Source organism: Sardina pilchardus, chromosome 1 (assembly GCF_963854185.1).
Source record: "Sardina pilchardus chromosome 1, fSarPil1.1, whole genome shotgun sequence".
NCBI classification, from domain to species: Eukaryota; Metazoa; Chordata; class Actinopteri; order Clupeiformes; family Clupeidae; genus Sardina; species Sardina pilchardus.
In genome coordinates this window covers 2019756-2044291 of record NC_084994.1, presented here as the reverse complement: position 1 = coordinate 2044291, position 24536 = coordinate 2019756, and the positions used below count along the sequence as shown (strand labels likewise).

At 41.6% G+C, this 24536-nt stretch overlaps 1 protein-coding gene across 1 annotated transcript in view; it reads right to left on the bottom strand.

The window, feature by feature from the left end:
- LOC134080682 (protein NLRC3-like) overlaps positions 1–24536 on the bottom strand; it is a 45285-nt gene that overhangs the window by 10652 nt on the left and 10097 nt on the right. The window contains exons 3-6 of the mRNA XM_062537247.1: positions 23093–23197; positions 20026–20148; positions 16333–18117; positions 13885–14058 (exon numbers count right to left, since the gene is read on the bottom strand). Of these exons, the coding sequence (XP_062393231.1) occupies positions 13885–14058; positions 16333–18117; positions 20026–20148; positions 23093–23197 (2187 nt within the window). The remainder of the gene's footprint in view (positions 1–13884; positions 14059–16332; positions 18118–20025; positions 20149–23092; positions 23198–24536) is intronic.

The window sequence follows — 24536 nt, the reverse complement described above, 5'->3', positions numbered from 1 at the left end:
TAAGAAAAAGGCATTTTGGGCCTTCAGCTGTTGATGTGTTTGGAATTAAAACTTGCTACTGGTGTCTGGTTATATTGTGGGAGGTCCTTAGGCTGACCCAGCACAATTTGTGACATCAACATATTTAATTCGGCCGCCATATTGGATTTAATGAAAAGCCCTTAAACATTTCCACAGGTCGCAAAATGTGTCCGATCTTCATGAAACTTCACACAGATAATCTTCAGCCCGAGTCGAATATAGGCCTTGCTTTTCGGAACGATATCTTAAACCGTTCGCCCGCAACAGCCAATCGAAATTGGCGGCGAAGCCGCCGAACAGGAAGTGGGCTTGCATCTCGGACAATCTTTGGTTGTTTGACATCAACATTCTTGTGACTGCTTAAAACTATATACCTGACTTAACAGCATTGAGTTACCGTGGCAACTCTAGCCTTTTGACCTGCCTGCTTGGCCCCCACATTGCTGCTTGCAGCTATATTTGTTACTATTATTACTATTGATGGTGATTTGTAAGGAGAACAAAAAGAAATCCAAGCGTTTTCAGCAGTTCAGGCAGAATTTCTGTGGACGGAGAGCCTATCACCATTCAGATGCAAAGCTCACAGGCAATTTAAGGTGTCATTGGCTCTTGAATGGTAAGAACACGCCTGATTTCACTGGCTGTTTTGTTTACTTAATGAGAAAGCATAAGGAGACTAGCTTTATATTATAGCGTCTGCTAAATAACTATAACCATAAGTATAACTATAACCATAACTATTGATCAGCTACCGAAGTAAACATAGGTAGGCTACTGCATTGCCATAGTCTCATCTGTTGAGTTAAAAAAGGTAACGTTTTACCTCAGCTTTAATGGCGCGACGTAACTCACTCAATCCAAAAAGGGTGAACGCGGAGATCTATGGTATTTGTTCAATCAGTGCAGCACACACAGGAACGTAATGTTTTGGACTGTTTGACATTAGCTAAACATGGTGACTTTGTTCGCTAGCTTACGGGCTTAGAACTAGTGACTACACGCCAGCAGTCTGCACTCAAAAAAAGAATCAAGCCTAAAATGTTGACTTTATGTGATTTAATTACATAACAATTTTCCACGTAATTATATTGCATAAGTTGAATGTAAAAGGTAGAGTTCAATAGTATGTATTTTTATCAGGTTGGCTTAATGTGAATGAATCAAATAAATTGTAGTTAAATGGACACCTTATGTTAAGGTGAAGTTTTACATAACCCCTATGTGCTTGCATGTAAAGCTTGTTCCCAGAATGCAACAGCCCCAGTCAACATATTCTTAAAGAGATTGTATACACGCATACACGCATACTGCATATTGAAATATAATCTTGAAATAAAATACAACTAGGTGGCAGTGACGCTAAAGGCTATACGGTTATCATATTTTCGAGTAATTGTTTATTGGTGCCACAAACCGTTAAGTAGATGACCATCCACAACAGCTTAATAAAGTGCATGGAAGTTAACCCTTTGCAGCCTGCATACTTAAATTTTAGTATTGCAGTTCTGTAGATGTGCAACTTGGGAAGGGTTAAGGCCCGTTGCATTGTTCCTGCCTCCTAGGAACAAGCATACAAACCCAAGCCGTGAAGTTGGGAATATAAAGTAATTTTTAGTTTAATTAGTCCAATTGCTACAGCTTCAATATGGGCAGAGCTAGCACTGGTGGAAGGGGGGCCCAGAAAATTCCCTCCCCAATAACACTATATTAGAAACCCTTTCCCACTAATATGTGATATCTAGATTTTCCAACAGCACCTCTGCAGACACATAATGGCCGGGTTTCCCAAATTCGTTAAGAAGCTCCTAAGTGCTAAGAACTTCTTAGGAGCATTCTTAAAACGCTCATAAGAAGTTCTTAGCACTAAAGAGCTTCTTAACGAATCTGGGAAACGTGGCCAATGCGAGTAAGCATTGAGTGCCCAACTTTGTGACACTGCCAAGGGTGCAGATGAATGCTAATTGAGAACTAATCAATTTCGCATTACACCCAAGAAGAAACATATGGTTTCTCTAAAATGTTAATGTATTTTAATCATGGTCTTCTCTATAGTGGTAATCTTGACAAATCCCTTACACAGTCATTTTTTGTTGACTGTTCAGTCAGTTGTTCTATGGCATACTGTACATATCCCAAAAATACGCAATAAAGAGTTATTAGAAGAAAAAAAAAACATTATAAACAAGAAACTAACACTTACCCATAATCCCTAACTGCTGTACTGAGATTCAGCCAATGTGAGCCCTGATGACTAAACTCAGACTTAATTGATTTCAGGTGCTAAGTGAGTGCGTGTATTTTGCCACATGGGCTCAGATAGGTATTTGGGACAGCACTTCACACAATCACCTGTGTCAGTATAGTTGAAAATCCAACGTTGATTCAACGTAAAACAGAGGAGACACTTTCAATATCACTTCAACGTCAGGCTTCAGCGTAGTTTCAATATTTCAAACCATATTTAAATGTTGATTCAACTAAACTTTGCTATCTGGCAAGTCAGTGCATACCGCCACCTAGTTTGCTGGAGTGTCACACACATAACTGCCTTAAAGGATATAATCAAGTAAGGTATACCTGATTTGTTTACATTCAGTTTACATTGAAAACATTCACATTGTGTTTATGTGTTTTGCTCGAATAAACTCTTGACTTAATGCATTTCAGTTACATTTTACTTAAAATTAGTATCTAAAGTGTATTAGGACCAATGATCATTTTTTTGAGTGTGCTAGTTGATCTGGCCGTTGTTATGGAAACCATCTTTTAGAAAGAATGCTGCAATATGTTGACCGGGTTTAGTTCTAGATCTAGATGTTTAGCTCGTCTCGTCGTGAATCTTGGGTTTGAACTGGCCTTATATTAGCAAACATGCCATAGTTTAGCAGGCTACCTTTTGTTTATGTAGTGGATGGATGGATGGATAGATAGATACTTTATTGATCCCCAAGGGGAAATTCAAGGTCCCAGCAGCTTAAGACACCACACACAACATCAGAGCTGCCAACTTTTCAAAAAACCTTGGAGTGAGATTCTGTCGGGGGTGACCAAAAGTTTGTCCCGCACGCGTCACGATACCAAAATTATTGTTTCGATCCGGATACTAAGTCAAGAGTCAAAAGATTTCGATACTTTTTCGATACTTTTAAAAAAAACTATTTTAGTGTATTTGGTGATTTAATCATCAGTAACCTAATATTGAATATTGTGTGATCATTCACACCAGTGGCCATAAGATTCTGCTCGACCCTCCACACACACACAGAAAATGATGGTCATATGTTTCTCTATCATATATTTTGGAATTCTTATAACTGTACATTTTGTTGATAGTGTTTAGTATTTTACAATCTGCATAATTATTAGTAGCTAAAAAAAAAAGTCATTTGTATAGTGATTTAAAGACTATTACACTTACTCATAGGCCTATTATATTTTTTAAAAGGTGTGTAGGGCTAGGTCTAATTGAGAGTGCATTAGTGGTGTGTGTAATTGAGTGCCTGTCGCTTTAAGAAATACGTGAGGTGGCTTTCTATCTGACGGTTTTACGCGAGTGAAATAAAAGATGCATGACATATGTGGATGCAATTAATTTTGCTTTCTGTGTCATTAGATAAAATACATGTTCAAAACACTAACAAGTTGAAGAAAATCTTTCAGGGATCATATAAGAGATGAGTGTCTTGCAATGTTCCTTTGTGATTTTAGTGAGCACTATGATTTAGCTCTCCATTTATCCACACGTTCCAGCAAACAAAACAGTGCGATGTCTAAAGTTAACATGTAGGCTAGGGAATCAAGTTCATCCACACAAACTGATTTCTTTCAAGATGTTAAGTTTAAGAGAGTGAATTCTTAATTAATGATAGGCCTATGATTTGTGACATTGTCAACATACCTATAGTTCTCCGACCAGATTGAGATTTTCTCCCGCGGGTCTCTCCTTCTGTCGCAAACTTGGATGTCTATGCAACGAATAGGGTTAGCCTACTGTACAGTGGCGCTTCTTAGCCGTTGGGGAGTTTTAAAAGGAACGAACTAGTCTCAGCCCAAAATCAGATTTTGTTTTGCGTGAGAAAATGGATGTATGGCGTGAGTGCGTGTGTAAACAAGCAAAATCGTGTGTCACACGCCGAAAGCGTGACAGTTGGCAGCTCTGCAACATACACAACATACACTACAATGTAAACAGGAAAATACAAAGCAAAGCAACAAATCAACATGACTAACGGAGCAGTAAAATACAGATAAAGATGTGCATGAATGTACTGAGGATTGGTACTGTGATCCAGTATGAGGTGTGTGTCAAGTTGGTAGTGCAAATAAGTCCAACAGTGCAACAGTGCAAGATTAAATTCTAGTGACCAGCAATAAATATGTACAGTACAAAGTAAGCATAGTAATAACAGTACTAGTATAAATATATGGACAATTAAAATAAACATAACATAGTAATATAAGAGTTATAGCAGCAGTGCAAGGATAGTTAGATATGGGTGCAGACATTAGTCATTGGTCCAATATATGGACAAAAAGAGAGGGTAGAAATGTAAGCCATGCCATGTAAGTGTATAAGAGTGTGGAGGTGCAGATATACTATGCATAGAAGTCCAACTCTCCTTTTCCTTTCAGTGAAGCATTGTACAGTTGTATGGCCCTGGGTACAAATTATTTCCTCAATATGTTGTGCATGTCATGGAGCGTAGTCTCCAGCTGATCAAGCTCTTCTGCTGTATGATAGTGCTGTAGAGTGTATGACAGTCATTGTCCGGAATGCTGTGTAGCTTGTTCAGGGTCCTTTTGTCTGATACTGAGGTGATGCACTCCAGATCAGCTCCCACAACAGAGCCAGCCTTCCTTACCTTGTTCAGTCGCCCAGCATCCCTCTTCTTAGTGCTTCCTCCCCAGCATGCCACAGCATAGAAGAGGACGCTGGCAACAACAGACTGGTAAAACATCCAGAGGAGCTTGCTGCAGACATTGAAGGACCGCAGCCTCCTCAGGAAGTATAGCCTGCTCTGCCCTTTCTTGTATATTGCTTCAGTGTTGACTGACCAGTCCAGTTTATCGTCCAGATGTACGCCCAGTACTTGTATGTGTTCACCACCTCCACATTGACCCCCTCGATGGTGGCTGGCAGCAGAGCAGGCTTAGACCTCCTGAAATCTACCACCATCTTATTGGTCTTGGTCGGTTGAGTTGTAGGTGGTTGAGTCTGCACCATTGCACAAAGTCCTCCACCAGGCTCCTGTATTCCTCCTCCCGCCCATCCCTGATACATCCCACAATTGCAGTATCATCTGAAAACTTTTGCATGTGGCATGACTCCGTGTTGTAGCAGAAGTCAGACGTGTACAGGGTGATCAGGACTGGAGAGAGCACTGTTCCCTGTGGAGCACCGGTGCTGCTGATTACAGTGTTGGAGAGACAGTCCTTCAGTCTGACAAACTGTGGCCGCTGTCAGGTAGTCTGCAATCCAGGATACTAGGTGGGCATCCACACCCATCTGCAGGAGCTTGTCACTCAGTCTGGGGGGTTGGATGGTGTTAAAAGCACTGGTCTTGGTCACGCTGGGGGGAGGAGATGTGCTGCACTGAAAGTGAGAGAGGGGGGATGTGAATTGGGCCGTTAAGCTAGCAAGAGCAGCGTCTGGGGGTGATGTGGGACAGGCCGCTTCCATTGAAGCTGGAGCAGGGCAATCAAACCTGTTGTAAAACTGCTTCAACTGGTTCGCCCTGTCCAGATCTCCCTCCACAGAGCTGCTGCTTTTCCTCAGGCCAGTGATGGTCTTCATTCCATCCCAGACCTCCTTCATATTGTTCTCCTGCAGCTTCTGTTCCACCTTCTTCCTGTAATCCTCCTTGGCCTCTTTCAGCCTGACTTTGAGGTCACCCTGCACTTGCCTCAGCTCTGCCTGGTTCCCCTCTTTGAAAGCCATCTTTTTCCTGTTTAGAAGGGCCTTGACATTGCTGGTTATCCAGGCTTGTTGTTTGGAAAGCAGCGCACAGTTCTTGTGGGAACAACAACGTCCATACAGAAGTTCAGGTAGTCAGTCATGCAATGTGTGGCCTCCTCCAAATCACCATTCTGTAGTACATTCCAGTCAGTGGACTCAAAACAGTCTCTCAAAGCCTCATCTGCTCCTGGTGTCCACTTCCTGAAAGTGCGTGTCACACGGAAGCCTCTGCACTTTTGGTGTGTACATTGGTTGCAGGTGAACGAGGTTGTGATCTGATTTTCCTAGTGGGGGTAGGGGGTAGGGGCTGTCGCTGTATGCATCCCTCACGTTTGCATACATGAGGTGTATTGTCCTGTTTTTCCTAGTCGGGCAATCAACAAACTGGTAGAAGTTTGTGAGGGTAGAATCCAGTGTTGTGTGGTTGAAGTCACCAGTTATCGCAAAAAAAGCATCTGAGTGTTGAGTTTGGAGCCTTGAAATTGTAGAGTGAATGATGTCACATGCTACGTCCGGGAGGGCTCATGGTGGCACGTAAACACAGACAACAATGGCATGCGAGAATTCCCTCGGCAAGTAATACGGTCGAAGGCTCACTGCTATTAACTTCGCTTCCTTGAGGTTCATTAATAACTGCAGAGCTCTGACTCACCACTGTGAGCTCTACTCAAGGGTAGGTTGGCCTTCTTTGACCACCCAAAGGCTCTGTCATTGGTGCACCTTTATATATAAGGTAATTACTGGACTGGTCCCACTCTATCTAAGTGTCCTCATTAAGCATAGGAGCAATGGACAGTACTCCCTACGCTCACAGGACTTTATCTTGTTGGATGTCCCAAATGTCCGTACGGAACTGGGCAAGAAGGCTTTTGTGTATGCTGCGCCCACAGCATGGAATTTGCTGCAAAACAATCTTAAAATGCGTTCATTGATTTCTCTGGATGCTTTTAAATAAAAAAATAATGAGCTTAAGGCTGATTCTCTTAGATGTAGATGTTTCTAAGTACTTTAGTTACTAACACCAATGTAAAATGTGTCTTTGTGCTATTTCACTGTGTTTTATGTCTGTAAGTGTTGAAACTTAGCCTGGATGCCAGACCGAAGTTTAGCCCCGCCTCCATTCTTTTTCTGCAGGGAACTTCGGTCTGGCACTGCTCCGTTCAGCTGCTACTATTCGAGATACAGATCTGTTCTGACCAATCACATTTCACAGGGCGGGCTTTACGTGATGATTGACAGATGAACAGCAGTGACATTCACGGCTGCATGCGTCCTCGTTCAACGAGTTGGGTGTGAGACCATGTTGGCTTAGGTTGATTTTGATTGCAACAGAAACACTATGGCTATGAATGCATAATTTGTTCATGCAGTTTGGCCTTTCGTTTATCTTAGCTATTGAAACGGAGGTTTTATCACGGATTCGCACAACTATTTCTGAACACTTAGACCAACGAGGATATGTGGGAAAACTTCAATTTCACTTCACCCAGTTGAACGCCCCATAATCGCAGCTGAATGGAGCGGTTTCAGACTCATATTCTGATAAGAATTGAGTATGACGTCGTCAGGCTAGTTGAAACCAAAGATTCTAGAACAGAGCAAGATGGATCAGTTGCGTCAAAAGAATGAAGTACGGTACAGGGCGCCATTTTGGTAAGCAACCAAAATGCAACATTCTGCAACATTTCTGACACAGTTCCAATCATATAAACCCACCTCAACAGCTGTTTTTGCCGTTGCCAGCTGTTTTTTGTTTTGTTTTGTTACTCGGTGATGATCTGGCCGTGTGAAAGGCACGATTTATTACTTTTCGGCTTACCAAAATGGCGCCCATGGAGCGTTAGAATGTACTTCAAAAAATCCAACGTATTCTCCGGCCAGTGATCCATCTTGCTCTGTTCTAGAATCTTTGGTTGAAACTATGTGTTTTAAGATTGCTGCTGCCTGTCTTGGCCAGGTCACCCTTGTAAAAGAGGTTTTTAATCTCAATGGGATTCTAACCTGGTTAAATAAAGGTTAAATAAAAAAAAATAAAAAACAATCGCATGCGTGAACTCTCTTGGCATGTAATACGGTCAAAGGCTCACTGCTATTAACTCCACATCCTTACAGCACGCAGTCTCTTTAACTGTAACAAGACCGGGGTTGCACCATCTGTCATTACTGTAAATCACCTGTCCACCGCCCTTCTTCTTGCCAGAAAGTTTATTGTCTCCGTCCAAACGGGCCACACTGAAGCCGGGTAGCTCAACATTAGCAGTTGGAATGGAGCTAGTTAGCCACGTCTCTGTGAGACATATTAAACTACATTCTCTGTACAGTTTCTGATTTCTTACCAGGGAAGCCAGTTCGTCAGTTTTGTTAGCCAGTGAATTCACGTTCCCCATCACCATTGATGGAACTGCTTAAATCTCCACTTCTTCTCCCATATCTCCTGTTGTCCTCACTTTGAGTCCAGCTCTGCAGCCCCGAAAGCACCATAGTTCCTCAGGGATGTTAGCGTTAGAGTCACCGGCATGTTTGCGTAGTGCAAGTGTAACAAGTTGGAAACTTTTGATTAGTTCATGGTTTGTTACAGATTTAGATAATAGTACATTTGTTGTAATGGAATTGAGGATATTACTATCACAATGAATAATTTACAACAAATGGTTAAACATTGTTAAAAACAAAAATCATTTGTGTTGTTCATGATGTCTTGAGGATTTCATTGATTTAATAATTACATGCTTTATATCAGTGATCTACAATTTGCCTTGAGTCGCGAGCCAGGCTCGATTGCTTTTGTCTCCACCCACTTAACTAGGGGAGATTGCGGTATTTTCCTCATTCTATTAAATTCTGATATTGAGGAAACCACACTAAAATCACTCAAAATCAGTTATTTCTACCCCTGTTTCAGGTACAGTCATACCCTCTTTTGATATTGTACTAAATACATTTGTGTAACCGTTGCTTAGTTTAAAATCGAGTGTTGACTATGAAAATAGAGAACTTTTGTATGCAGTGTAATGTAGCCAATGTGCGTGGCCAAGTGTGGAAACGTTCTCGACCATGCTGCCTGATACAGCGTGCCTGCGCCATTTTGACCACTTGTTAAGACGTATTTGTTCATGTATGTTTAGACATCATTTGTATATTTCTCTGCTCAATATTAATGTGCATTTTGGGTATAAAGCCCATTTAAGCTAGGCAGTGCTAACCTGTAAGTTGAACAACGTTAGCAGCCTGTATGTTCTGGTAATGTGAGCATCTGTTTGAGAAAAGGATTCAATTAAATTCTGATATTGAGGAAACCGCACTAAAATCACTCTGTGATTATTTCTACCCCTTTCAGGGGTGTAACACAAGCAGCTGTTTCCTTGTGTAAACAAGTTTGCTGCCGCCGAAACGGTGTTGTTGATCCATATCCATAGGATAGAATAGAAAAAACTCCTTAACCCTTAGATGCATAGGCTACCAATACCTACACTCTTCCATGAGTGGGGTCAAAAATGACCCCAATTAGAATGCATGCGTTTCCTGCTGTAAACTCAAATAATGTCTCTCATTTTGGTTAAAGATGATGATTTTTATTATATATTTGTCTAAAATGTTTTTATTTCATGTTGGACATATTGATGCATCACTTTTTATTAACATTTTATTACAAAACAGCTTTTAGATAGGCAAAAAAGGTAAACATCCTAAAATTATCTCAACATGGGTGAATAGGGTAATTTTTTTAACTTAGAGATATCTTCATGAAACTTTACCAGTTGAATACTCACATAAATAGGAGAACAAAACGTATTGCAAGTTTTCTGTATTTAGGTTTAAATATGCTAATTAGGTCATGCCTAATTAAATATGCGCTAATTTGCATATATGTTTTGATGAGAAGAATCTGACCATTGGAAAAAGCCAGGTTGAAAATATTTTTTTTGTAGTGTTAATATATCAAATAAAAAAACATTTACAGAGGTGATTATGAATATCTTCCTTTGTTATCCAGTAAATCAGAAGGTACTGCCAATTGGCTTAAAAAAATTGATTTTTGCCCTATTTTTAGGCATAAAAAGTCATACAAATCAGGCCAAGAACGCTATATCAACAAATCCCTCTGTAAATATCGCTTGGTGAATTCTGCTTCACAATTATAGGAAGAGCGGACATCGAAGGACCAAAAAGCGACGTCGCTATGAACGCTTGGCCGCCACATTATATGATGATACTTAGATTTATGTTGTTGTGTAAAAATAGCCTTCAGGATGGTGAAACTGCTGACATGAGATGTGATAATCAACAGTAAATGTATACCTCACTGCCACAGTTGATAAAAATCAAAAGATCCTAGGGTTAACTTTTGAAATTCCATAGAAAATGCTTGGGGTCATTTTTGACCCCACCTATGCGGATCGGTGGTACTGATACAAAACATTAAATTACTTTAAAAATATAACAGTTAGACACAAATCCAAATGGCCTCATGTCAAAGACAACCTATTTGAGGAATACATAGAAGGCTAAATGAAAAAAAATTAAAATGAAGAAGATACTGCAAGAAAACAACCTCTGGGGTCATTTTTGACCCCACTTATGCATCTAAGGGTTAAGTGTGTAATCCGAAGTAAAGAAAGTAAGTTTAAGTAAACAAAAAAAACGTAAAAACATGTTGAAGCACAAAACGTTACGGAGCTACTAGGATTGCTGCCACTCTCGTCGGCGCCGGAACCAGAGTGACCCTGACCCTGAGTCCTGACCAGGTAAGGATACATTCCTTTTAAAATATTTATCCAAAGAAAAGTATTTTTATCTGATCTGGATTTTCTGTGTTTTGGCTTCTTTTCAAGAGATGTGGGGAAATGGAGCTGCCTTTGTTGTGGCAGATAGCCCGTTGACAGTTACCAGTGACAGTGGGGAAGGGACAATTATAGGTGTGATCCACCCATCTAATCTGTATGCACCTGAAAGATCACTTGGCTGTGAAGAAATCCACAAAATATTTCAGATTTTCTTTTTCACTTTTATGTAGCCAGTACTTATGTTTACAAGATGCAGCCTAGATATATTTATAGTGTGCTTTTTAAATAAAGTTTGAAGACCTTTGAAGAACCTTTTGTAAGGTTGTGTTTGCAGTTTATCTAAATAAAAACTGATTTATTTACGTTCACTTCACTCTCATTTTCTTATTGCCTATAGGACTTCTAGATTAAAACCATATGTGTCACTTTTGCATGGATGTTTTCAGTTAGACAAAAAACTTAAAATTCTAAAGTGGTAGCAAACTGCCTCAGAGTGTCTGAAAGGCCTTAGACCCTGAAGTATTAATATAAAAAGATACTAAAATCCAATTTTCATTGACTAAAACAAGACTAAATGTCATTAGTTTTCATCAACTAAAACTAGACGAAAATAAGACTAAAATGCTCATACTTTAAGTCGACTAAAACTTGACTAGACTAAAGAGTATGAATGTGAATAAAACTTATACAAACTAAAATGACAGCTTGATACAAAGACTAGACTAAAACTAAAACCAAAACAGGCCGCCAAAAACAACACAAGTGACGAATTTGGGCTTGAATCGAAGCTCAGGATGTCTACCAACTAGTGGTGGAGAGTACAATTGAGTTTTGTCACCCTACTTGGATCTATTGCCTCTTTTAATCAGTCACGTTGCTCGTCACAATCATGCGACTTTGGCGGGAAAAGGCCTAACACAAGTAGGGATGGCGAAAACTACAAATTTTCTTGACTGACCACCGAGGCTCATTAGCCGGTTGAAACCGGTTAACCGATTCGTTTAAAATAAATTGCTATTTGAAATAACAGCCACGCAATTTCCCAACTCTCATCTCTCTGTCCCCTGCTCATAGGCAACACACAGCCCCGGCGCCGCCTTTTCACTCACGTCACTTTTTAAAATCCCCTACAGCGCCAAACATTAGTCCTGCAAACCAAGGAGCTTGTAAGTGGAGGACAAATGGTTCCTTCGCTCCGAAAATGGTTTGGGTACAAGGTGATCGTGTTGCAAATACAGGCGTTTGTCTAGCGTTAGAAGCTCATTTGGAGCTGAAATGGCCGCGGCTCACTTCTGAAAATGACAGCTCCGAAGAGAAAGCTTAGTTTGAGGAAGTGCTAACAATAATAAAGAAAGATGATCATTACCTTATCTGTTACCATTGATGACCCTTCCTGAAATGTAGATGTAATGTCTTTCCAAATCTAAGCCCATCTTATGCGGAAAGTTGCCTAGACTGCAACACGATAAAACCCATGGATAAAACGGCGCACTTCCAGATTGCAAAAGACGCACCGGCCACCGCTGTGACCTCGTGCCAAATGTTTTTATTGCTTTATTACGTAGCCTAGCCTACAAGCAGGTGAGTTATGAACAATTGAGTGTGATGGATAATTTGTTAACTTCACGCAAAAAAGATCTTCTTGGAATGAGATAGCTAGCTGTAGTAGCGTTTAGTCCACTGTCGTACTCTTTAGCCTAATTTAAAGATGCCTCTTTTTTTTTTTTTTTTTGTTAACCGACTAGCGACAACTTTGGTCGGTTAACGTGGATACGGTCAACCATCGGTCAAACAGTCACCGGTTAACATCCCTAAACACAAGTGATGGAGAGTCTGGCGAGGAGCCCCAAATCCCCAATGGAGCACCTGTACCTGTAGCCCCTGCATTTCCATTTGACCTGCATCCTGGCTTCAGACCACAGATCAGTCTTGAAAGAACACACCTGCCTACGTTCTCAGGAGACATGACTGACTACTACCGGTGGAAAGCTGAGTGGGAAGAGCTGGAACAACTGGGAAACCCACAGAGGACAGGTGGTGTTACAAGGTTCCACCTCCTGGCAAGGCTCAGCGACGGGGTGAAAAAAGATTTGGTTCTTGGCGGATGAAATGTTCAGGCGCCAACAACAACAGCAGTCCTGAAGATATCCAAGGAGGTTATAAAGAACCGCTGGGTAGCGCAGTCCCTTGAAAGCAAGCTACCAAGCTCTCTGAAGGAGAAGTGGATTGCACACAAGACTGAGCCTGTGAATGGTAATATATAACCATTTTGACTGCCTAGAAGAAGCTGGAGGAGCTGGATCAGCTGGAGGCAAGTCCAAGAGAGGGAAGCACCACAGGCCAGAAAGAGGAGTCAGAAAAGCATTCTCCAAAGCTACTTCAGGCCAAAGAGAATCTCAGTCGAAGCAAAGCTTTGGCTCATGCACTGCCTGTGCTGATGGGACACATGCTGGCAGGCTGTTTGCCTGCAAAGCCTTCAGGGAGATGGATCTCCAGAGGAGAAAAGCCAATCTTAAGACCCATGGGATATGCGATCAGTGTCTGTACTTCCACTTAAAGGATGGCCGTTGCAACCAGAAGTTTCTCTGCAGTAAGTTGGACTGCCGCAAAGAAGAGTCTCACCACTATCTCTGTTATGGAGTTTCTCTATTTCTGACTGGTTGGGAATTGTGACCACCGTGGGGCATTGGCAAGAATGCACAGGTAGTAGGTTCAAGGGATTTTATTATTCCAGAATCTGTTGTGTATGTGTGTGTGTGGTTGGGTTTATGAACACACACAAGGTATTATACAGGATGGATGGCAATGGATGAAAAATATACAGGATGGATGCAGTTATCATCCCTACTCTACCGTCAGCTCCATCAATAATGACTCAATGTCACATTACATGCTACCACACAACTATCAATGCTACCATTAAACACAGGGGGCGCTATTTCACTATCACCCCAACCCCAAGTCCTTTATCACAATCTCCTCTGCCCCATGTCCATCACTCAAGAGAAAGACACTGGTAGCGAGGTGCAAGGTATTAAAAGGGTGGAGAGAAAAGGCCTTGGACTGACCAGCAAGCAAGAAGAGCTCCTGGCCAAAGTCAGCAACTGATTTCACATGACTAACCTCAGTGTGTGCAGTCTGCAGTTAGTGTGCTTCAGTCCAGCAGACAGCAGCTCCACTCCAGAATCCTTCAGGGGATTCCAGCTCAGGTCCAACTCTCTCAGCAGTGAGTTTTCTGACTGGAGAACTGATGATATGTCCTCATAGGAATCTCCTCTGAGATCACACTGTGCCAGTCTATAGTGAGAGGACAAATACATAGCCTTGTTATTACAACTCCATGTTACATTGCTTTACATTATTTTATACTTTTTGGATGGAGTTTGTTAGCCTGATGTTGTCATACTCTAGTCTTGAATCTGATACTACTCTATTGGACTCTGATTATGGGGCATGTTTCAACTGAACCAGGAAACAAATGCCTCTTCACTCCATTGGATAGACCTACAACCAATCAGAGCAGCATCTTTGTCGTAAACAGATTGAACCCAAGCACTCTTTGGTGACGTGGTTAATTAGGTTACTGTTGATCATCCATTATTGTATAAAGCCCACCCTGAAAATTTGATTGGTTCAAACAGCTCTGGTTCGAGCATAGCTGCGCCACAACGGTAGCCTGGGTGCAGCCAAAGTTTAGTCCCGCCTACATCATTTTTCAGCAGGGAAGTTCGGTCTGGCCTTTCTCCGTTGGGCTGGCACTATTCGCTGTACAGATCGTACCGGGCCAATCAAATAATCAGGGCGGGCTTTACACAATGATGGACAGATGAACAACAGTGATGTTCATGGCTTCATGCTTAGGTTGATTTTTTATTGCAGCAGAAACGCTATGGCTATGAATGCAGATTCACACAACTATTTCTGAACACTTAGACCAGGGGTCGGCAACCCAAAATGTTCAAAGAGCCATTTTGGACCAAAAAAACAAAAAACAAATCTGTCTGGAGCCGCAAAAAATGAAAAGCCTTATGTAAGCCTTACATGAAGGCAACACAGGCTGTAAGTGTAGGCTATATTATCTATATTACAACGAGGCTACATAATGAGCTTTCATGATTAAATGTTTTTCCCTGCAGCGCATCTCGGAGTGAATGACACACCATGTGACTACTCTGCTGTATATGGTGCTTTATGTTCAACTTTGTGTAATCACCATCCGTGAACCGTTGTTTTCCACGTTTTAATATCTCTCAGGTTGCAACAAAATTTCTCCAGAGGTAGGCTACTGCAATCACACTTTTTCTCTCAGTCCCAACTGGGTAGTCGGCTGCAAATGTAGCATGCCTTCCCTAAAAATGTCTTTCTAAATGTCTTTCTCTTTTTGTTGTTCGCCAACTTCTCATTACAAAGCAAACATGCAGGCAATCCTTCCGCAATGGCAATGAAAGCAAATGATTCGGTCCATTCTGCCTTAAATTCTCTGATCTCATCGGCTATCTTCCTCCTTTTCCCTTTGGGATCCATGGCATGGCCCATGCTGACACACCCGCCGGTTTGTTTACAACCATAGGTTTATAGCCACCTGCCTGGCACGGCACCGCCCTGAAACGTGTGTCGCAGCAGGCTATCAAATCTTCGTTGACAGAAATGTTGAACTTTAATATTTATTATGCACATTTTTACAACAACACATTTTATGAACAACACATCAACTAAAGCATTAAAGGGATAATCCGGAGTGAAATGCACTTTAGATAAATTTTTCGGACTATTGGGAGTACATACGTTGAGTTGACACCAAAATCATGTCATTCGGATGTATTTTGAGAAAGTTCGAGCCCACCGTTTTTAGCCAAAACTCGTTAGCCTGGAAGTGGACGCGGGCATGTCCTTTCGCTGCTACAAAACGCTATTTTTATACCTCTTCTACTGTTCCAAACAACACTACACTTACGTGGTAGTGAGTAGAGGATCCCTAAAGCCAAACCGAATTATCCCCACGTCTTTATGTGGTCGGATAGAGAGTCCAGAATGAATTTAATCGAGTCCGTACTTTTTTGAATTTAATCGAGTCCGTTTTCCCCCTTTAAACGTCAATTGTTGCTGGGAGGTTAGGGCTGAAGTACCCTTGGCTGAGTAACCCCTCACTCCTCCTCGAGCGCCGTTGTATGAAGGCAGCTCACTGCTCTGGGTTAGTGTGTGCTTCACCTCACTGTGTATTCACTGCGTACTGAGTGTGCTCACTAATTCACAAAATTTCCCTCACAGGATCAAACAAGCATATATTTAGCTAGCCAGCTAAAGATACAAACCAACTACTTCTGTGAACTATTCACCTACAATTTGCCTCTGTTTTCTTTTGTGTACATTCCACCACAACGCTGCTAAATAGCAGTCTCTGACACACACACACACACACACACACACACACACTGTCTGTGTCACATCTTCACAAGGCCTTCTACTTACTCAGAGGCATCATCTGAATGTTCAACCATCCCCCCCCCCCCCCCCCCCCCCCACACACACACACACACAGACACACACACACACACACACAGTGTTACCTACTTAGTGGATGTGGATGTTGTGACTGCTGGCAGCAGCTTCTGAAGAACTTCATCTGGACTGAGATGTTCAGTCTGATCTTCCTCTGGTGTCTTAAGATACTTCTGCAGGTCAAACTCAGCCAGCTGCTCTTCTGAAATATGAAACTCAAATCTCTGAGTCCCCCACTTTCCTGGTGAGAGCATGTTTACATACAGAGTTCCTGAACTGCTTTTCTCCTCCACTACTGCAATGTCTTTCAGCTCATTCAAACAGTAGAACAGGTTGATCCTTCTGTCTGAGCTACTCTGATCTCTGATCTTCTGTTTGACATACTGGATTGTTTGCTCTGAGCTATATGATTGGCTGCTCTTCTGTGGCAGTAGGTGCTTTAAGAGATTCTGATTGGACTCCAGCGAGAGGCCCAGAAGGAAGCGGAGGAAAAGGTCCAGGTGTCCATTCTTACTCTGTAAGGCCAGGTCCACTGCAGTCTTGTGTAGGTCATAAACTGTTGCAGCTGTGAACAGAGCAGAGAGCTGAAATGTTTGCTGTTGGTCAGGCATGTTTCTCTGTCTGTTGCTGAAGCAGAGGAACACATACAGAGCTGCAAGAAACTCCTGGATGCTCAGATGCACAAAGCTGAACACCTTCCCCTGGTACAGCCCAGCCTCCTCTCTGAAGATCTGAGTACACACTCCTGAGTACACTGATGCTTCTGTGACATCAATGCCACACTCTCTCAGGTCTTCCTCATAGAAGATCAGATTGCCTTTCTCCAGCTGTTGGAAAGCCAGTTTCCCCAGTTTGGAAATCACCTCTTCATCTGTCTCTTTCCTCTCTGGGTACTTGACATGTTTAATGTTTGTCTGAGTGACCAGGAAGTGTGTGTACATTTGAGTCAGAGTCCTTGGCATTTCTACTTTGTCTGATTCTTTTGATGTTTTCTGTACAACGGTGGCTGAAATCCAGCAGAAGACTGGAATGTGGCACATGATGTAGAGGCTCCTGGATGACTTCAGGTGTGTGACGGTTTTGCTGGCCAGGTTCTCATCACTGATTCTCTTCTTGAAGTACTCCTCTTTCTGTGGGTCATTGAATCCCCTTATTTCTGTCACTTGGTGCACATACTGAGGAGGGATCTGATTGGCTGCTGCTGGTCGGGTGGTGATCCAGAGGAGAGCAGAAGGAAGCAACTTCCCCTTGATGAGGTTTGTCAGCAGCACGTCCACTGAAGCTGGCTTTGTAACATCACGACACTTCTGCTTGGAGTGGAAATCTAGAGGAAGTCGAAACTCATCCAGACCATCAAAGATGAACATGACTCTGTGCTTTGAACTGGAGAAGACTTTGGGATCTTTGATTTCTGGGAAAAAGTGCTGAATAAGATCCATCAGACTGAGTTTCTTCTCCTTCATCAGGTTCAGCTCTCGGAAAAGAAGAGGAAATACGAGGTGGACATTTTGATTGGCTGTTCCTTCAGCCCAATCCAGACTGAACTTCTGCACTGAGACTGTTTTCCCAATGCCAGCCACTCCCTTTGTCAGCACTGTTCTGATGGGTTTGGATTGTCCAAATAAGGGTTTAAAGATGTCACTGGGTTTGATGGGTCTGCCTTGTGCTGCTTCTCTCCAGGATGCCCTCTCTATCTGTTTGACCTCATGTTCATCATTGACCTCTCCTCTCCCCCCCTCTGTGATGTAGAGGTCTGTGTAGATCTCATTGAGGAGTCTGGTGTCTCCCTGCTGTGAGATTCCCTCAATCAGACGCTGAAACTTCTTCTGTAGGTGTGATTTGTGGATCTGCTGAAATCTGTGTGTGAAAACAAGATTACAGATAATTCAAAGACACATACTGCACATAAACATTCATGTACTGCACTTTCATGAGCCAGAGTAACTGTGATGTGGTTAGACCCATCCCCCCATCACACACACACACACACACACACACACACTCACTCACTCACTTTTATGAGCCAGTGTAACTGTGATGTGGTAAGATGCACTCTTTCTTACTCACACACACACAACCTCCATCACCACCTCAACTCGTTACATTATTCATCACACACGCACGCACACACTTCCAACTTCTATCAGGAGAACATTCATGTCTATACCCCCCCCCCCCCTCCCCCCCAAATAAATAGGCCTACGCATTCGCCACTTGGCTTCCTCAGAAATTTTGCCCACGAATCGCCACTGACTGTACGCCACCTGGTGGTGGTTTTGGTACATTGCTGTAGCCTCGAAAAGACCCGGCTTGACAGCCTACGGGATTTCTGGGGTATTGCCGGGAAAATGTCCATTCTCAACCCTTACCTTACATATAACATGAAGACAAGAGTCATGATCTTACTGCCCAGTAGAAGAGTCTCCTCCTGTAAAGTTGCTTCCTTTATCCATACCTTACTGCAGAGGTTCCCAAACTTGAGACTGCTGAGGCCCACTTTCAATTCTGAAAATGTTCTGCGGCCCACCCGCCCAAATGTTCTGCGGCCCACAACCGATATTTATCGGTTTGTTTTGTAGTGGCCGATACTTATACGATAACCGATAATAGTACTCTTGGAGAATTTTTTTTTTTTTTTTTTTTAATTAATAGGGGACAACATTTAATAGGCATCATTTAATTGCAGTAGGCCTAATTGTACCTACCACCAATGACGGACATAACTCATAAAAATGTGATACAGCAGTCAACAGCAGTTGCCTAGGCCTATGTGTGGCTCCTTTAAGTGAACGTGATGTCATTGAGGTGCGAGTGAGTGGCCAGGGACAGTGCATCAATCTTTCTCATATGGAGTAAACACTCAACGCAGATGGCTAGAAGAAGTGAAAAAGCTAGCTTCCAAATCAGAGTTTTGTGGGAAACTTATGTATAGTTCTAGCTGCGGTTGATTAAATAAAGCTGCAACTCCTTGGACTGTATCTTGTTGTAGGCTAATTGACCCCAACGTACTGCCTCCAGTGTGCTCGAACCGAACTGCAAAAAAACGGGCAAAGTAGCGAGTGCTGTCCAGTGGAAAAGTAGATTCTGTTGCGCACAATCTGCAGTGTTGCAGCAGTAATATTACATAACCCAACCGAACGAAATGCAAATATAATAGGCTACTTAAAACTACTTACTTATCTACTGATTTGTCCTACCAAAGATTTTGTTTGTCTCCCCGACTAGCGCGGCAGTAAAGTGCAGACGCACCAGCAAAAACAATTCGCTCTGAGTAGGCTGAGTAGCTTCGCTCTTAGGTTAAAAAGAAGATCGTTCACAAGAGGATGTTGGGCTGCATAGATTCAACACAGATCTTGTTAGAATGGTGAAATACATCCACACAGCTGACATTATTTTGAGGAAGAAGTAGCCTAGCCAACCAAGCTCAAGTAGCATGCAGCCAGACGGGCCTGTAGGCATAGTTGGGAAATTAGGGCTTTAAAAAATATCGGCGCAAATTATCGGCCGAAATGCTGTTATCGGAACGATAACAATATTTTTATTGACACCCTCTCCCCCCGTAAACCACTTTGGGAACCACTGCCTTACTGTGTAGTAAAAATACACACACACTGACACAAAACAGACACACACACACACACACACACACACACACATGTGCGTTCACACATACACCTTACATCACTGTGTAGTACAAATACGCACACACTGATACTGACACACACTGACAAACACACACACACAGTATGAAGATCATGATCTTACTGTCCAGTAGAAGAGTCTCCTCCTGTAAAGGTGATTGGTCGATCCATGGACTTATCACTCTTCATGGACACACGGGTGGGTGTGGGGGAGGGAGGCCTCCTGTTAGAGCTAGTGCCCCCCATCCTAGAGAAGAAGAGAACTTCCATCAGGAGGACACTCTTGTCTCTACACACACATAGTCACACAAACTCATATACACATGCTAGGGTTGAAACAGTATGGATTTTTTCTTACTGTGGTTATAAAGCAAAAAAAAACAAAAACAATTTCCCTTTATAAATCACGCTATACTCTAAATAGGGCCCTTAATGATTATGGATATCTGTGAACAACATGCAGAAAACAGGGAAAGACAAAAAATGCAACTTTGTTGACTGGGGGACAGACACCATTTCAGCAGATGCCCACTGTCAACATAACTTGAATTAGTAAAGGGTTAACTGTTTAGAAATGTTTGAAAAATGGTTACAAATTCTTTCAGGATTTATACACAGGATTTAAACATTATTCACCCGCACCCAGAAGCCAACCATCGCACACAGCTCCAGCATCCAGCCTGCGCCCAAAGCTTTGACTTCAGCATATCCACTCTGCTATGTCTCAATATGAACCAGGCCACTGGGCGACAACATTTGTAAGCAACATGTCTGTGTCATATAACTTGGACATGTATGTGCACGCGGTGCTCTTATAGCAATATGATTACAGCACGGATCACATTTGGGAAATTGGACTTTACTGCAAATTGCACATTTTTATTTGCCTGTTCACCAACCGTGTAAGAAAAGTTAATGTAGTTTGGTGATAAAGCAATTTTACCTCCTAACATGTCTGGCAAAATTCGGCTGAAGGTTGGCTATCCCAGTCTGGTGCCAGTGGCAAGAAAGCCGATGCATGATTCTGGCTGGTACCTTTCGGCAAATCCCTCTTATATACCATTTGCAAGCTAACAAGAAACATGTTTGAGCCTTCTTGTATTATTGACAACTAAAACAACATGCGTGAAAGCCATAGGTGGATAATTAACAAAACATAGACTACAATGTGGATAGCCTATCAACATGTCTTTCTTGTCTCAAATAAGTGCATAATATTAATGTTATAAATAAGCTTAAATAAAAGTAAATTCATATATAAATAAATAAAATAAATAAATAAATAAAAATAGCTCAACATAGCTTAGTTAGCATACATTAGTAATAAATAAGTGCAAATAACAACTTTAAAGCTATCCATATTCATATTTTAAACTGTCGACCTTCACACTATCAACTTTCATTTAACTATGCAACCACCATGTCTACCCTAGCAACATCTTAGTAACCATATATATATTATCTGTTTTAACTACACATTTTTGCATTTTCATGCACTGGTAATTCCTTGGAATTGCATTTCTAGTTATAAGTATCGTCATCATTATTATTAATGTTAACTACTATTTTTTAATGTTAACTATTATTTTGTGAAGACGTCAGTTAAAGAGACCCTATGCAACTTTTTCATAGTCGCTTAGAAATCGTTGTTTTGCTTGACTGACCAGTTTTATCGAAAATAGTCACATTTCCTCCCGCCCCTAGTGTCCCTCTCCGCTATTACAACCTTGCAACTTTCTGATAAACGATCGTTTGCTGTTTACATCTGGAAGTCAGAGACGCGAAAGGAACAAGAAGAACCACGCTTGCAATTTATATATTTATATATAGCCTATATATGTATAAATATACACGCTAAAGCTGTCGGGGAAGCTCTGCAGAGAAATATGCAAGCATAAAACGAGCGAAAACGAAAAACGAAACCGAAACCAGAGATGAAATCGCCAATCCTGCATTATTCCTCTTTAAGGCGGCAGGAAAGCGCTGCAGGAAACCCTGCACTCCAATAAATTGTCCATGAAAAGCCTGCATTACCTCCTTTAGTCCTTAGTTTCGCTTCTGTCAACCGCAATGGACTCAGGATATCGTCAGCCTTATCACCCATTGTGTAAAGTAAACAATATGACCGCCACTCAGTTCTGCACATTCTCTCCACAAAAATAAATCTCGCTGGTCAACTTTCCTGAATCCCTTTGTGCATTTTAAATGCATATATTTCCTGCTCCTGTGTGTGTTTGTGTTTGTGTGTGTGTGTGTGTGTGTGTGTGTGTGTGTGTGTGCGCGGATGTGTGTTTGTGTTTGTGTGAGTGTGTGTGTGTGGATGTGTGTGTGTGTGTGTGTGTGTGTGTGTGTGTGTGTGTGTGTGTGTGTGTTTGTGTGTGTGTGTGCGTCTCTGTGTGTGTGGTTGTGTGTTTGTGTGTGTGTGTGTGTGTGTGTGTGTGTGTGCGCGCGCGCGTGTGTCTGTGTGTGTATGTGGGGGTGCATGTGTGTGTTTGTGTGTGGAATCTGTGGATGTTTGTCAACAAACTTGTTTTCCAAGACTAGGACGACACGATGACGAGATCGCACTGGGTGTGCTCACTCCACCTTTGACAGTGAAAGTTTGGGCAGTCTTTCTCCCCCAAGTCTGAAGGGGGAGTTGTCTGTTTTCTAGTTCATCTGGGCTGGTTAACCGCTCTCTTGCATGTTTGCTCTCTGATCTGTTCTGTTCTGGCCTCCGTGCTGGTGGCAGAATCGTCATACTCCTTTATGCCTTTTTGCATTACACATAGTCTACACTTCACTGATCAGCACAACACACCTGATTAACCTTTTTTTACTTCTCATTCACTGACTTGATATACATCTTGATTTAGATTATGCTTTAACTGTAGGCCGATAACTTCATGCTTTAATAAACACACGCACGCACACACTTCCAACTTCCATCAGGAGAATATTCATGTCTATCTTACTGCCCAGTAGAAGAGTCTCCTCCTGTAAAGTTGCCTCCTTTATCCATACCTTACTGTGTAGTAAAAATACACACACACTGACACAAAACAGACACACACACACACACACACACACACACACACACACGTGTGCGTTCACACATACACCTTACATCACTGTGTAGTACAAATACGCACACACTGATACTGACACACACTGACAAACACACACACACAGTATGAAGATCATGATCTTACTGTCCAGTAGAAGAGTCTCCTCCTGTAAAGGTGATTGGTCGATCCATGGACTTATCACTCTTCGTGGGGGAGGGAGGCCTCCTGTTAGAGCTAGTGCCCCCCATCCTAGAGAAGAAGAGAACTTCCATCAGGAGGACACTCCTGTCTCTACACACACATAGTCACACAAACTCATACACACATGCTAGGGTTGAAACAGTATGGATTTTTTCTTACTGTGGTTATAAAGCAAAAAAAACAAAAACAATTTCCCTTTATAAATCACGCTATACTCTAAATTTGCAGCACCTGTGCGTACCTCAAGACACACCCATAATTGCTTATAAATATTAATTGAATGGCCCTTAATGATTATGGATATCTGTGAACAACATGCCGAAAACAGGGAAAGACAAAAAACGCAACTTTGTTGACTGGGGGTTCATAAATGGTGTGTACAGACACCATTTCAGCAGATGCCCACTGTCAACATACAGTTTTTTACAATCACTTTGCTACTATTTTCAGAACCTTGATGTCATTTTTCAAAACTCTAGACACAAAACTCAAAACGGTTATCACTTGTAACACAGGCCCTCTAATGTTCAAAACATTGGACTGTACATTCACATCTTCAAAGAAATCTTGCAATTGCACAATCATTGGTTCAAAAAACAAATTTACTGTGAAATACCACTGAAACATAACTATAGATCACCCGCACACAAGCAACCGATAGTTTCATTGTGTCATTGTTCGTACAATCATTAGATATTGTAGAACAAAATAGGTGATACAGGTTTCATTATGGTACTACAGGAACAGTACAGTAAACACATCTCTGTAAAAGTACTGCAGTAGTAGAGAGAATACTACAGACACAGTGGAATCATTGATCAAAGTTTGTAATATATGATGCAAAACACTACGGTACAATCACAACATAGGTTTATTTGAATTAAAGTAAAAATAATTAGCTATGAAATAGAAAAGAAAAGACAGCCTGATGAAAATATAAAATATAAAAAATATATATATGTTTTATATAAAGATATAAAATATTAGGCTACATCCATGGATATTGTAGCCTGATTGGTTCATGCTCCACGCTAATTGGTGACAGTGAATCTCGTTACAGTATCTTGAAACTTTCATGATTTGCAGTAAACATGGAAGATTGTGTGTCTGTTTCGTGTTTCCATACAACTGCATAAGAGTAATGCAACAGTTACTTATCATTTTGAGCAGTTGTATCAATTGATAGTTAGATCATTGTAAGGAAATGAATAGACTCTCATTTGAAATGTAATGTGTGAATTGCCTTTTGAAATAGTAGTACTTTGATGTTAAGTTGTATCATATTGAACAGGTGAGTTTTGTTGAATGAACAAATGATCTAAGTTGTATGTGTATTGTATCCAAGCAATTGAGAAAAGGGTTAGAGTTTTGAAAAATGTGCATTTTG